Source organism: Vulpes vulpes, chromosome 11 (assembly GCF_048418805.1).
Source record: "Vulpes vulpes isolate BD-2025 chromosome 11, VulVul3, whole genome shotgun sequence".
NCBI lineage: Eukaryota > Metazoa > Chordata > Mammalia > Carnivora > Canidae > Vulpes > Vulpes vulpes.
In genome coordinates this window covers 54,316,779-54,332,914 of record NC_132790.1, presented here as the reverse complement: position 1 = coordinate 54,332,914, position 16,136 = coordinate 54,316,779, and the positions used below count along the sequence as shown (strand labels likewise).

The following is a 16,136-nucleotide window of genomic DNA, read 5'->3' as shown; positions in this document are numbered from 1 at the left end:
ATATATGACTAGAAATGCAAAACAAAAAGAAATTAAGTTTGTGATAAGTTAAAGATGCACTCTGTAATCACTAGAGCAAATGTTAAAAAAGAATACAAACAGCCACAGCTATAAGGTCATTAAAGGAAATTGAATAATATTGCTTTATCAAAAATAAGTTATGAAAGCAGGAACAAAGAAAGAATAGACAGGACAAATGGTAGATAATATCAAGATGGTAGACAAAATGAATCATATCAAGAATTACATTTAAATATAAGTAGGAAAAAAATATAAGTAGAGCATACACTCCAGTTAAAAGTTAGCAATTGTCAAACTGTATAAAATAGCATGGCCCAACTATGTGCTGTCTATAAAAAACACTTTAAATACAAAGGCACACCAAGTGTCCATCAATAGATGAATGGATAAAAAAGATGTGATATATATCTTACATAGTGGAATATTATTCAGCCATAAGAAGAGTGAAATCTTGCCATTTGCAACAACATGGATGGAATTAGAGAGTATTATGCTAAGCAAAATAAGGCTTATTTTGCCTTATTTTAAGATAAATACCACAGATGTTTTAAAGATAAATACCACATGATGATTTTACTCAAGTGGAATTTAAGAAACAAATGAACAAAGGAAAAAAGAGAGACAAGCAAGAAACAGACTCTTTAAAAAAAAAGATTTTATTTATTTGAGAGTGAGAAAGCATAATCAGGGGGAGGGGCACAGGGAGAGGGACAAACAGACTCCCCACAGAGCAGGGAACCTGACATAGGGCTCAGTCCTAAAACCCTGAGTTCATGATGAGCAGGAAGTCAGATGCTTAACTGACTGAGTCACCCAGGCACCCTAAGATACAGACTCTTAACTATAGAAAACAAAACGATGGTTACCAGAGGGAAGATAGATGGGGGATGAGTGAAATAGGTGATGGGAATTCAAGAGTACACTTTACATGATGAGCACTAAGTAATGTATGGAATTATTGAACCACTAAATTGTACAGCTGAAACTAATACAGAAACTATACTGGAACTAAAATAAACAATAAGGATGTGATATATGTATATGTATATGTATGAATATGTGTGTGTATTTGTAACTACAGTATATATAATTACATTAAAGTTAACTACACTGATTGTGGTAAGCTTTTGTAAGTAATTGCCAAATCACTACATTTTACACCTGAAACTAACATTTGTTTAAAAGACAAGAATACTTTTTCTTTAATAGTTATTTTTAGGGGGCAGCCCGGGTGGCTCAGCCGTTTAGCGCCGCCTGCAGCCCAGGGCGTGATCCTGGAGACCCGGGATCGAGTCCCACATTGGGCTCTCTGCATGGTGCCTGCTTCTCCCTCCGCCTGTGTCTCTGCCTCTCTCTCTCTCTCTCTCTCTCTCTGAATAAATAAAAAATAAATAAAAAATAATTTTAAAAAAGTTATTTTTAGGGATGCCTGGGTGGCTCCATGGTTGTGTGTGCCTGTGGCTCAGGTAGTGATCCCGGGGTCCTGGGATCAAGTCCCGCATTGGACTCACAGCAGGGAGCCTGCTTCTCTCTGACCCCTCTCTCTCTCTCTCTCTCTCTCTCTCTCTGTGTCTCTCATGAATGCATAAATAAATTCTTTTAAAAAAAGACTTTTTTTAATTGAATGCTATGACTCTTAAATATTACTGAAAAGGGTCAAAGACCCTAGGCTTGTCTTGTCCCATGAACCCAGCTAGGTAACTATCAAATTGTCCTAAATACCCCAGAAATTGGCCTGAAGACTGACAGAACAAACTCCACAACTGAAAGAAGAGAAGAGGCTACGTCAAAGAAAGTAGGAAGTACAGATACATGGTTTAAGGGAGAAGTGGATCACAGGTACTGTGGAGGGCAGGGAGCTGTGGTCTTAGAGAAGGATAAGAAAGAGAGGAACATACAGGGGAATGCACAAAGAGAACATTTCCCCAAGGGCACTGGCCTGGAAAATGAGAGCAGCTGAATTTAGTGAGTTCTTGCAACCAACAGGGCTTAAAGCCTGGAGTTTTAAAGGTCAGTGGGCTCGCCTGGAATAAGCAGTGTGGGCACTGCCTTGCTCCAGGAGAGAAGGCAGGCAAACAACCTGGAGACAGACAGTGTGAAAATAGTGATCTGAAGAACACCTGGGATACACAGCGGGGAGATTATTCACTTATCTTAGAGAATGTTCCTGGGAGGCAACATTCACAGAGATTCCTCTCCAGGAACAGGGGAACTGGCTGGCATCATTTCCCTCCCCGCACCTCATAAACAGGGTCACCAGCAGTGTCAACACTGGCTGACTAACTTGCTTACAACAAGCCCCATCCCCACCCTCAACCCCAGAACCCCGGCAGGACTACCCTTCTCATTCAAGCTTGCCTCAGTCCCAGCATGGCAGATCCCTCCCCCAGAAGACCAGTACAAACCCCTACCCATACCACATCTCCACCAGAGAGTTCTGCATGGCTTCAGTTGAAGTAGAAGTAGCATCAGGTGTCATTTAACAAGCAGACCAGAGCACACCTAGTTAAAGCTTACCACATTCAGGCCAGGGACCAAACACTGCCTAGAGCAGGCAAGGAGAGCCTCTGTAGACAACTGGCCTGAAGGACAGGGCAGCCAAAACACAACAGCAGTTACTTGCTGAAGTGCCAGGCCCTGAACAGTATATGACCTCTTCTTTGTAAGGCCATTACTTTCAGGAGAAGATAAAATGGACTTTTCCAACAGAAGAAGGCAGAGATTTATACGAAATGCCAAGATGGGAGGAATTTATCCTAAAGGAAAGAAAAAGATAAGGCATCTGCCAGAGAAATCAGCAAAAGTGATATAAATAACATGCCTGATGGAGAATTTAAAGCAACAATCATAAGGATACTCACTGGGCTTAAGAAAGGAATAGAAGACATTAGTTAGACCTTATGGAAACTATAGAGATAAAAGAGTTAACAAAGAATTTGAGATAAAGAATGCAATAAATGAGATTGGGAACAGGCTTGATGCAATGAACAGCAGCCTGGAAGAAGCAAGAGGAATGAACTAGTGACCTAGAGAACACAATAATGGAAAGTAATGAAGCTGAACAAAAGAGAGAAAGAATTATGCAAAACAAGAATAGAGAACTTAGTGACTCCATCAAATGTGTTAACAGTCATACATAGGAGTCCCAGAACTGGCCCATTCAGTGAAGCATGTGACTCTTTTTTTTTTTTTTTTTTTTTTTTTTGTATTTTAAAGATTTTATTTACTTTCTGACAGAGAGTGAGCACACAAGCAGAAGGAGCAGCAGACAGAGGAAGAAAGAAGCAGGCTCCCATGGAGCAGGGAGCCTGATGCAGGGCTCAAACCCAGGACCCTGGGATCATGACCTGAGCCAAAGGCAGTCGCTTAACTGACTGAACCACCCAGGAGCCCCAAGCATGTGACTCTTGATCTTGGGGTTGTGAGTTTGAGACCCATGTTGGGTGTAGAGATTACTTAAAAAAAAAAAAAAAAGTCCCAGAAGAAGAAAGAGAAAAGAGCAGAGAATTTATGTCAAGAAATAGCAGAAAACTTCCCTAATCTGAGGAAGGAAACAGACATCCAGATCCAGAAGTAAGGAGAACACCCATCAAAGTCAACAAAAGCAAGCATTAGTGCCTTAGTTTTGACCAAGACCTATTGTAATTAAATTTTCAATATACAGTGATAAAAGAAAATCTTAAAAGCATTAAGAGAAATGTCCTTAATCCACAAGGGAAAACCCATAAGGCTAGCTGGAGATTTCTCAACAGAAACTTGGCAAGCCAGAAGGGAGTGAGTGGCATGATATATTCAAAGTGCTGAATGGGAAGAACCTACAGCCAAGAATACTCTGTCCAGCATGGCGATCTTTCAGAATAAAAGGAGAGATAAAGAGTTTCCTAAACAAAAACTAAAGGAGTTCATGACCAATAAATCAGCCCTGCAAGAAATATTAAAGGGGACTCTTTGAGTGAAAAGGAGAGACCGGAAGTAACAAAGACAGGAAAGGATCAGAGAAAATCTCTAGAAACAACAACAAAACAAGTAATAAAATGGCAATAAATATATATCTATCAATAATTACTTTGAATATAAATGGACTAAATGCTTCAATCAAAATACATAGCGTGTCTGAATAGATACGAAAAAACCCCCAAGACTTATCTATATGCTACCTACGAGAGACTCATTATAAACCTAAAGATACCTGCAGATTGAAAGTGAGAGGGTGGAGAGAAATATTTATCATATACATGAATGTCAAAAGAAAGGTAGAGTAGCAATACTTATATCAGTCTATATATAGAGAGACCTTTTTTTTTTTTTTTCCTGTATTTATCCTGTTTTGGGTGTCTCTCTTTTGGTTATGTGATTAAAGCATTGGCAGTTTCCATTTTTTTGGAAAACTGGTCATTACTTTCAGTGTTATTATTTTTCTGGTCTCTATTTTATTTCTGATTTTTCTTTGTTCCCTTTGTCTACTAAAATTCAGCTAAGTTTCTTCTTTTTCTGGGTTCTTTATAATTTTATTTGAACCTTTTTGCTTAATACAATAATTTGTAGCAAAATTTCACTCTAACATCTGCCTTTGCTGCTGGTGTTGCCATGTTAATATCAGTCAAAGTAGATTTTGGAAAAAGGATAATTTCTAGAAAGTAAGACATTTCATAATGCTGTAAGGGTTAATTCATTGAAAATAAATAACAATCTTAAATGTTTATGTACCTAACTACAAAGCTTCGAAATATATGAAACAAAACTAGACCAAAGGGAGAAAGAAACAAATGTACAATCAGTAGTTTTAAATAGCAACACGTCTTACTAATTGAATTTTTGGGTAAAAAAATAATCAGTAAGGATATAAAAGATGTGTACATCACTACCAACTAACTTGACCTAATTGAAATTCATCTAATGATATACTTCAGTTTACAAGAATAGCAAAATGGCAAAAGTAAGTCCTTATTAGTAATCACTTTAAATGTAAAACTATTAAGCTTACCAAGTTAATACAGACTGGCAGAATGGATTAAAACCCTCAAAACCCATGATCCAATTATGTGCTGTCTATAAGAGACCTCTGATAGACTAAAGATAAATAGGCTAAAAGTAAAAAGACAGGAAAAGATTTTTTATGCAAATACTACCAATATCATACAAAATATACTTCTGAGTTAAAACAGTAAACAAAGATGGTCATTATATTTTGATAAATGGCCAATTTCTGAAGAAGTTATAATAATTATAAACATACATGCACCAAACAACAGAGCCCCAAAATATGTACAGCAAACTGACAGAATTAAAAAGGAAACAGTTCAATAATAGAGATTTCACAATCATCATCATAACTATTATTTGTTGAGCACTCACTATTTGCCAAGACTGCTATAGGCATTTTACATATTCGAATTCATTTAATTCACAGCAAGCCTTGTGGTAGCGTTATCCATTATTCCCATTTTACAAAAGAGGAAATCATGGCATAGGAAAATTAAATGATGTATCCAACGTGACAGAGAAGTACATAGCAGAACCTGGATGATAGATGCAGTAAATTAAATTTGGTTCTTAGGGGCTTTCTATTCAAACCTCCCACTGAAAGAAGGGATTTTTTTCTTCAACGTTTCTGGTTCTGTCATCTCTATAGGAGCACTGTGGATGGAGCATCATCACTTTAAAGAGTAAAACATTCTAGTATAGGCTATTCTGATTGCTATCCAGTTCTTCCTTATGTTGAGTTGCAATCTTGTAATTTTGATTTACTGATCTTTTTAACGGAAAATAAGCCTATCCTTCTGACAGCTATTGAGGCATGTGAAGATTGTCATGATGTCATTCACCACCACCCTCAATACCATACTTTCAGTAACATGGCAGTTAGCAGTTCAATAAGGAAACAGAAGACTTGAACAACAGTATAAACCAAATAGACCTACTGGAGATGTATAGAACACTCCACTGAACAATAGCAGAATTCGTATTCTTCTCAAATGCCCATGGAACCTATTGCTGTTCCTCTGGAACCTGTCCTGTTTTCTAGGGTAGACCTTATGTTAGGCCACAAAATATAGTTTAATAAATTTCAAAAGATTGACCTCACATAGAGTATCTTCTCTTATCACAATAGAATGAAGCCAGAGATTGAAAAAACAAACAGAAAGAAAACTGGAGACTTTACAAATACTTGGAAATTAAATGGCACACTCTTAAATAACCAGTGGGTGAAAGAAGAATTAAAAAGGATATCAGAAAATAATTAGAGGCGGGATGCCCGGGTGGCTCAGGATGTGATCCCGGAGTACGGGATCAAGTCCCACATCGAACTCCTGCATGGAACCTGCTTCTCCCTCTGCCTGTGTCTCTGCCTCTCTCTGTCTCTTATGAATAAATAAATAAAATCTTAAAAAAAAAAGGAAAATAATTTGAGGCAAATGGCATTGAAAACACAACATATCAAAACTCATGGGATGCAGTGAAAGCAGCGATCAGAGGAAAGTTTATTGTAAATGCCTACAGTAAAAAGAAGAAAGATCTGGGGCACCTGTGTGGCTCAGTCGTTTAAGCGTCTGCCTTTGGCTTGGATCAAGATCTCAGGGCCCCATGTCAGGCTTCCTGATCAGCAGGGAGTCTGCTTCTTCCTCTCCTGCCTGTTCCTACAACTAATGCTCTCTTGTTCTTTCTCTCAAATAAAATCTTGAGGAAAAAATCCCTCAAATCAATAACCTAACCTTACATTTCAAGGAACTAGAAAAAGGTAAATTATCTAATGAACACAGTGCTAAGTGGAGTTTGGGATACAACAGACACTTAATAAATGTTAGTATCTCACTGTTAAAAGGTAGAGGAGGGTCAGTAATACATCCTCCAGATTGAGAAGGCACTTTAACACTGAAAAATGAAGCAATCTACTCCATACCATTAATACAGAGTTTTATTCAGTCATTTACTGACAGGGTATTGGGCTAGCAGGTAGATGGAGGATCCAGGGTACTACACCACATTCTCCATCCAGCTTGGACCTTGACCCACACTTTTATAGTACAAGGGGTATGGTGGTGTGGTCACAAGGTAGTTATCTAAAGTGATACCATCTGGTACTAGAGGATCTGTACTAGGTCCCTTAAGTGGTACCACCTGTGTGCCCGAGCAGGCTGTCTACTAGTTTTCTAGGGTAGCACCATCTCTACACCAGAGGGGAGAACAAGATGGAGGGCCAAAGATGAAGCCAGTTTTGTCAGCAATCACACTACTAAACGTAATCATTGAAAGTACTTTAAAAATGAATGTAGCATACTTTTTACAGCATTCTTTCCATTTCTGCAGTTTGCTTTGATGGGTTAGGATATATCTGGGTTTTTAAACCTGTTTTTAAAATTGAGGTATTACAGGGACACCTGACTGGCTCAGTTGGTGGAGTAACTCTTGATCTTAAGGTTATGAGTTCCAGACTCATATCAAGTGTAGCGATTACTTAAAAATAAAATCTAGAAATAGATAGAGGTATTACACATATCCTGTGATTTCATCCATTTAAAATGTACAATCCAGTGTGTTTTAGTATATTCTCCAAGTTGTGTCTTCATCACATCTAATTCAAGAACATTTTTATAACTCTAAAAAGAAACTCCATACCCATCTGCTATCATCTAGTCTTAGGTGACCACTAATCTATGTTCTCTCTTGATGGATTTGCCTTTTCTGGATGTTTAATGTCAATGGAATCATACAATATGTGGCCTTTTATATGTGTCTTTTATATAGTGTAATACTTTCAAGGCCATTTCTGTTATATCCATTTCCATTCCTTTACATTGCTGAATTTTCCAAAGTATGAATATACCACATTTTGATTATCCATTCATCAGCTGGTGAACATTTGGATTGTGTCCACTTTTTTGGCCATTAGGAGTGATAGTGTGAACATTCATGTGCAAGTTTTTGTTTGGACACTTTTTTAAAATTCTCTTAGGTACTACCTATGGTTGGAATTGCTAATTTATATGGTAGTTCTATGTTTAACTACTAGACTGTTACCAAAGTGGTTGCACCATTTTAATCTCCAGTGTATGAGGATTCCAATTTCTCCACAGTGTCGCTATTATTATCTTTTTATTTTAGCCATCCGTGTGGCTGTGGAATATCTCATTGTGATTTTGATTTGCCCTTTCCTAATGACTAATTATGTTGAACTTATTTTTATGTGCTTATTGGCTGTTTGCGTATCATCTTTACAGAAATGTCTACTCAGATCTCATGCTCATTTTTTAACTGGTTTATTTTTCTGTTTGTTGAATTGTGAGAGTTCTTTATGTATTCTGGATATAATTCTCTTATCAGATATGCAATTTGCAAATATTTTTTCCTATTTTATGGATTTTCTTTTCACTTTCTTGATGATGTCCTATGAAGCACAAAGGCTTTTAATTTTAATGAAACCAATTCATTTTTTCTTTGGTTACTTGTACTTTTGGTGTCAGCTCCAAAACCATTACACAATCCAAGATCACCAAGGTTTATGGTTATGTTTTCTTTTAAAGGGTATAGTTTTAACTCATATTTTTTTTAGATCTTTGATCCATATTGAGTTAATTTTTTAAAGTAATGAGAGGTAAGGATACAGCTTTATTGTTTTGCATGTAGGCATCCAATTGTCCTGACACCGTTTGTTGAAATACTATTTTCCCCCCATTGAATTATCTTAGTGCTTGCCCAAAATTGATTGCTTATAAATATAAGGGTTTATTTCTGGATTATTCTATTCCATTGATCTATATTTCTATCCTATGCCAGTATCATAATGTTTCAATTACTGTAACTTACTGTTTTGAAGTCAGGAAGTATGAGTCCTCCAACTTTGTTTTTCTTGTCAAGATTATTTTGGTTCTTTGGAGACCCTTGCATTTCCATATGAGTTTTAGGATCAACTCTTAAATTAAAAATAAAAGACACCTGGGATTTTGATGGAGATTTCCACTAAATCTGTGGATTAGTGTGAGAAATGTTGCTAACTTAATACTCTTAAATCTTCAAATTTGTGGACATGAAATATGTTTCAATTTGTTTTCTTTAGTTTCTTTCAAAAAATTTTTTGTGTGAGTTCTCAATATATGTCTTACATTTCTTTAAATTTATTCCTAAATATTTTATTCTTTTTGTTATGTTGTAAATAAGATTTTTTAAAAAGATTTATTTATTTATCTTAGGGAGACAGAGAATGAAAATAGGGGAGAGACAGGGGGAGAGGGAAAGAGAGAATCTCCAAGCAGACTTCCTGCTGACACAGAGCTCGATCCCAGGACCCCAAGATCATGACCTGAACTGAAATCAAGAGTCGGTTTTTCAAGTGGCTGAGCCACTCAAGTGCCCCATGAATGAGATTGTTTTAATTTTATTTTCAGGTTGTTCATTGCTAATGTACAGAAATACAATTTATTTTCAGATAAATTTATTACATATTTGTATATTATGTCGCTGAATTCTTTGATACTTCTAATGTTTTTTTATGGATTTCTTGAGAATTTTCTATATACAGAATCAAGTTATCTGTGAATAGAAGCAGTTTACTTCTTCCTTTCCAATCAGGATGCCATTTATTTTTCTGGCCTAATGGCCTTAACTAGAACTTCTAATACACTGTAGCATAGAAATTGATGTGTTGCATTTTTATGAAAGGGTGATGGGGTATGAACTCTTTTTATATCCATTAAATCCACCACTTCAATATTGTGGTGGCTTAATGAAATTAGTATCATATATGTAGGACAGTAATTGGGGGTGTTATGATCATGTAACTTTTTTTTTTAAGTTGAGGAACACTTTAACAATGTCCTTGTTTTTTTTCTTTTAGGTTTTCTCAAATAATGATGAAGGCCTTATTAACAAAAAGTTACCCAAAGAACTTCTCTTAAGGTAAAAGTAGATAAACTCTATTGAATTCAGATTTGATTCAGTCATCATGTTCCAAGACAATCTTCTTTCTCACTATGAGTCCATAGCATAGAAAAACAGACAGAATTAGCCTAACTGACTTTTTGTTTTTGTTTTATAGAATGCTGTTCAGCTTGTTGTTAAATTTTACTTGGTCTAATCCAGAATGTACTAAGTATGTACATAGCATTGGTCTGGATTCTTTTTGTAATGTGGTAAGTATTGTAATAATCTACAGTAGGTGCCATTGTTTTGGTATCAGTAGATATTCTCAATGTAGTCAATAACAGGATATTGAGCTCCTGAAGTCCCAGACATTTAGATGTTTTCTGATAAATCACTTTTAAAATAAGTACAGTTATATGTTCTTACTGAGAAGTTGAAATGCTCAGTCTAAATATTGATATATTTTTATCCATTTTGTGAGAATTATCTGCTCAGTGGCAGTGAGTACTATAAAACATGATTTTTGTCCTGTGTTTCTGGCATCACTGAATATACAGTAAATAGTATCTTGCTTGTCATTTTACCAAATAAACCTATCAACCAATGTTTGTTGATCCTGAGACACTACAGTTTCTTCTAGTACTCTGCAATCATCAGAGAAATCCAATTTTAGTTTTGGATGTTAGATTTTAATTATTTACAAGTAATTAATACATGTATACATGGCAATCTTTGCGTGGCATTTCCCAAACTCTTCTCATATCACTGATATTCTGCAAAACCAAACAAAATACAATTTTTGTGATCAAATAATGATGGGAAGCACTGGGATAATGAAACCAATTTCTATACTGCATGACTTCTCAAGACCTCGATAGGCTAGTTTGCATGGTGATACTCCCAGATGGATAGTTGTGACAATTCAAACTTACTGACCATGGAACCCTTTTAATATTCCATATTAATTAATATCCCATATTAATTCCACATTCTATGGAAAAAGTTTTGGGAAATGGCTGACATACAGTAAGTAATTGACCAGATGACTCCATTCCCTTAGCTTCTTTGTGGTAGTGATCACATTTGAGGGGCTTCAGAGGTGTCCCATTAGTCATCAGGTATTGTTTGATATTGTTGCCATAAACTCATTTTACTCAGTTAATTAAAAAGAAAATTATGTCATGACAGGATCGTATGAAAAATACAGCAACAATATTTCAGTAAAACAAATACTTATTTGGATAAGAGAGAATATTCTTTGGCCTTTAGATCCTTTTAAAGTTAAGAAAGTGGTAACAGGAAAGGAATACTATGTTTTTCATATAAACCTAGGAGGTCTTGATCAAGCATAGAGAGCAGTTAGAACCCATATGGCTGGGTTAGGATGGGCAGTCTGTTACTGCACAATTGGAGGGGATGCCATCCACAACAGATGACAAAGTGTGCGGTGTTCTCTGGAGTTGTGCAGTGGTTCATTCTTGGTCGGAACATTTGATGTCTCTACAATAGATATCAAGCTGTAACATGAACATGTCATTCTTACTCTGGAGGATCTACCATTATTAGTCATTCAGCACTGGGGTGTGATTAAACTCCACTCTTCCCATAAATAATACTGCTATCTGCGACTCAGAGCTACTAACTTAATATTGTCCCCTTTTGTAGGATTAGCTTTGACACTGTTCTCAGCCTTGGAACAGTTTCTGTGTGCTGACAAAAAAGGGGGGAGGTGTTATATCACTTTTTGTGCTAGTGTGATTTCTGAACTGCTATTTTAGAAATTTTAGTTCTTTTAAGGATTCATGATAGACCCAGCTGTGTGAATCCTGCAGTTACAGGTTTTGAATCATACCACAAGGCTCATACATAGATCAATTTTCAAAAAGAATTGCCATTTGAGACCAAATGTTCAAAATATGTCTATTCATAGGTTTGCATTCCCACTTCTCTTATTTTGGAGTTTGTGAGCGGAATTTAAATTTTAAAGTACTGCTGCTACAGGTCTTCTTTGACTTGTGAGCCTCAAAATTAACTCCAGCTGCCCATGGTATTTTAATGTTTGTTTGCCTTTAAATCATCTCTGCCATTTTACTCTCATACTTTATGTTTTCAATAATAGTAGCTCTGCCCTTTGCTTTTGCTTTCTGAGCAAAATTTTGAAGAAGGGTTTGAGCCAAAGTAGCCATCTTTATCATCCTTCATGGAGCTTAAGTCTTGATTATTTTGCTTTGTGTCTGTCCTACGTTTACGTTTTTACTTCATACTATAGACTTCTCTGTGACAGTGCAAACTTTCTGTTCTTGTTGTATTCCTCCTATTTACCTTCGGTCTTATTTCATCAGTAGAGTTGAATTATTTGACTTAATGATTATCTTATTTACTTGCAGCCAGGTCATCTTATCTTTGCCTTTTTTTTTTTTTTTTTTTTTTTTTTACTACATCTGTTACCAGGGACCCTCTTAAATTCTCTGCTAGGTCCCGTTACTGATTACATCAAGCAAAGCCTCAGCTTCCCCTTTTGAACTATTAATGAGCACAACCTGGAATTGCATGTTTCTTTTCATCTCTTCATATCATTTTGAATCCACTCAGAAAAATCTCTGGTTTTTCATCTGATCATCTTATTTCTAGTTTTAGGACTACCCAATATTGTTTACAGTTTCTTTCTTTTTCTTTTTTTTTTTTTTTTAGATTTTTATTTTATATATTTATTTATTTATGATAGACAGAGAGAGAGAGAGAGGCAGAGACACAGGAGGAGGGAGAAGCAGGCTCCATGCCAGGAGCCCGATGTGGGACTCGATCCCGGGACTCCAAGATCGCGCCCTGGGCCAAAGGCAGGCGCTAAACCGCTGAGCCACCCAGAGATCCCCTGTTTACAGTTTCCATCTACCATCCCACTTTAAGTTTTTTGCTTAATAAGTTTTCACAATTTTGCTTTTTCTACACATCTTTCTTTCATAAATTAAGGGTACTCCAGTTCTCTTTACCCTTTATGTTCACACAATTCAATAGCTTGTAATTTTACTCTCCCTAGGGAGTCAGTTATGTAATGCTTATAACAATCGGAATCTTTACTTTGTTGAAAACTATATATCTGTTAGGGAGTTGGGTTGTCCTTATATATCCTCATTGTTATTGTATTACTTTTGGGGCCAGAGTTGTTTGAGATTTCAGCTCCCCTGTTTACCACTTGTGTGACCCTAAAGTGATTTACCTCTATAAAATGGGGATAGTGATAGTTCTTACTGAACGGGGTTATGCTGGCTGTTAGAGTGCATGGCACTTAATGAATGCTAAATAAATGTTAGCTTCTGTTGTTATTAATGAAGATCAGTTTGGGACACCTGAATTACTTATTAAATGCTACTTGACAATGTAGTCAGTTTTAATGCAAACAACTGATAAAAGCAAGCTGTGCTGATAGGGATCTCAGCATATACTAGTAGTACTAACAATCTCAGTAAAGAACCTGGTTAATAAGTTAATGTAACCCAGTGCTTGATTTCATCGCTCTGGTCTAATTCAGTCTCACTGGAAATTGTGCACTACCAAATGTTATTTAACTGACAACTTTTAGGGCTTAGGCAGGCTAATAATGGAGCTGTGATGACAACTGATGATTATATCATATTATAAAAAATGTAGTTCCTTACAAAGACCCATTCCTTTTTAAAGAAAATAAATCTTAGGTGAACTGAGTATTGGCCTAAAACTCAGACTGTAAATTTTATTTATTTTAAAGATTCTATTTATTTATTCATGAGAGACACAGAGAGAAGGAGGCAGAGACACAGGCAGAGGGAGAAGTAGGCTCCATGCAGGGAGCCCGATGTGGGACTTGATCTCGGACTCCAGGATCACACCCTGGGCGGAAGGCAGACGGCCAACCACTGAGCCACCCAGGTGACCCAAGACTGTAAATTTTGATATTAACTTTTTGACCTTAGGTTTTATTTCTATCATGGTTGTCTTCAGATGTTGATGATGTAATGAAGACACATGTAAACTACCTCATAGGAGATAGGGAGTGCTGCATGTAGTAAGTATTTTAAAACATTCAGAGAGTACAAAGCTCTTGTTGGTAATAAATAATAATGAAAGAAACCTCTTATTAGACACATTTATAAAACCTTAAATCATCATTATTTGGGTCATTCTCTCTCCATGTAAAATTTATGTGGATACATGATGGAATTAAGTATTAATAGTATTTGTTGGCTTGGTGAAGGGAAGGTTTGATTGCCCTCAACAGGAAAGCTGAGCCTAATAATTCGGGCAAATGAAATCAACTATACAGTTACATATATTTGGCAGTTTCACTAGTTTGCTAGGGAAAATTATGAAATGATTAGTGCAAAAATTTTCAAATTTTCCTTCTTTTAAAATCATAAACCAATTCCATGAGTGAAAATAATTGTGTATGTGTGTGTGTGTGTGTTTAGAACAGAGGGAGGGGCACAGGGAGAGGGAGAGAGAGAATCTTTTCCTTTTTTTAAGATTTTATTTATTTATTCATGAGAGAGAGAGAGACAGAGAGAGAGAGAGACAGAGACACAGGCAGAGGGAGAAGCAGGCTCCATGCAGGGAGGCCAAAGTGGAACTCGATCCCAGGACTTGATTCCAGGACTTGATCCCAGGACTCCAGGATCATGCCCTGGGTGGAAGGCAGGTGCGTAACTGCTAAGCCACTCGGGGATCCCCAATAATTGTGGTTTTTGTTGCAATCATTAAGTTACAGCCCAGTGCTTATGTGTAATTGTGGGACCTTGGGGAGCCATGCAGTGAAGGGCTCATTCCTGTTTGGTGTAGCATTGAGTGGGTGTTCTTACCTGCTGGTTGGTTTCAGTATTCCATGGATTTTTTCAAGGACTGGTGCGTCTACCTCCTGCTGTCTGTGATGCCTTATGTGTATTCCAAGGCAGCCTAATAGGTAAGATGCTCTTTTGGGGGATGCATACTGCAAAATCAAGTTAAAGTATCTGTGCAGATTTTTCTTTCTTGTTAAAGAATTTTTTTTGTTTGTTCATCTTTATCATTTTTTCTTGTCTTGCATGAGGCAGTACACCACTGAATTATTGTGTGTAGAAATCAGATGCAGAAGCTTAAAGGCCTTTTCATTACCTCTGTATACTATTATGTACTATTTTAGGGTTGGCATCTAAGTCCAAATCATGGCAGAAGTAAATTTTCCTTTGCCTGGGTTGGAGTAATGCTTATACATTAAAAGTCTAATGATGCCTTTGGATTTGCTGTTGGTTTTATTTTCTTCTTGTTTTTAATACTATATCTTCTGTATTTTTTTCTTCATCCAATTTGCCAAATAGTGTCCCAATTTAATAATCTTTACAAGAGGGCAATTTGGGGTTTTAATGATTAAAACTCATATTTTATTCACTGAGATTATTAAAATTTTCTGTTTTATTTCTTTATCTTATCTTTATCTTACTGATTCTGCCTCTTTCCCGCCTCAAGCCTTTCCTATTACCTTTAGTGTAAAGTGCATTTAAATTGTTATGACCTAAATTATTCTCCCAGAAATGTATACTTATTAACTCTTATTCTGTCCCATTTCTCATTCTTTTCCAACTTCCTTGTTACTTCTGGCAGTTCTGAATTAGTTCCAGTCTCTGAAAGTGTCGTTCTCTAATTTGCTCTCTCCTGGGTTCATTTTACTTCTTGAAAATGTCTTTTTTGCTTTACCCCACTTTCACTTAGTTCAACCTAAGGCTTTCCCCAAGTTCAAGGCTATGTTTTCTCCCTCCTGAGTATGCCTATAGATTCTGTAAGCATTTTGTAACTTCTGGTGTTTGACCTGGATTTTATGTATCATAACACAGTAAATCTAACTTTAAAATAATGTATATATGCATTTGACATATAGCATTACATTAGTTTTAGGTATATGGTAAAATGAATTGATATTTGTATATATTGTGAAATGAACATCACAATAGGTCTAGTTAACATCCATCACCATACATAGTTACAAAATTTTTTCTTGTGATAAGAATTTTTAAGATCTACTTGCTTAGCAATTTTCAAATATGCAATGCAGTATTATTAACTATAGTCGCCATGCTGTATGTTACATCCTCATGACTTATTTATAACAGGAGTTTGTAGCTTTTGACCTCACTCACTCCTTTTGCCCACCTGTTTGCCTCCCACCTCTGGCAACCACAAATCTATTCTCTATATCTATGAGCTCAGTTTTTGTTTTGGATTCCACATATAAGTGAGATCATACAGTATGT

The 16,136-nt window shown here is 36.3% G+C and overlaps 1 protein-coding gene across 5 annotated transcripts in view; it reads left to right on the top strand.

Moving 5' to 3' along the window:
• The window catches only part of FBXL2 (F-box and leucine rich repeat protein 2), a 107,548-nt gene that overhangs the window by 12,012 nt on the left and 79,400 nt on the right, over nt 1–16,136 (top strand). For 2 of the 5 annotated variants that reach the window (XM_026016391.2, XM_072726349.1), the window contains exons 2-3: nt 9,854–9,915; nt 10,055–10,148. The exons of 1 other annotated variant lie outside the window; for it this stretch is intronic. Coding sequence is in view for 2 of the 4 variants with exons in the window: in XM_072726349.1 (XP_072582450.1) it covers nt 9,854–9,915; nt 10,055–10,148 (156 nt within the window). In the remaining 2 variants the exon portion in view is untranslated. The remainder of the gene's footprint in view (nt 1–9,853; nt 9,916–10,054; nt 10,149–16,136) is intronic. 2 more of the 5 variants (XM_072726348.1, XM_026016390.2) reach the window with 1 other exon arrangement.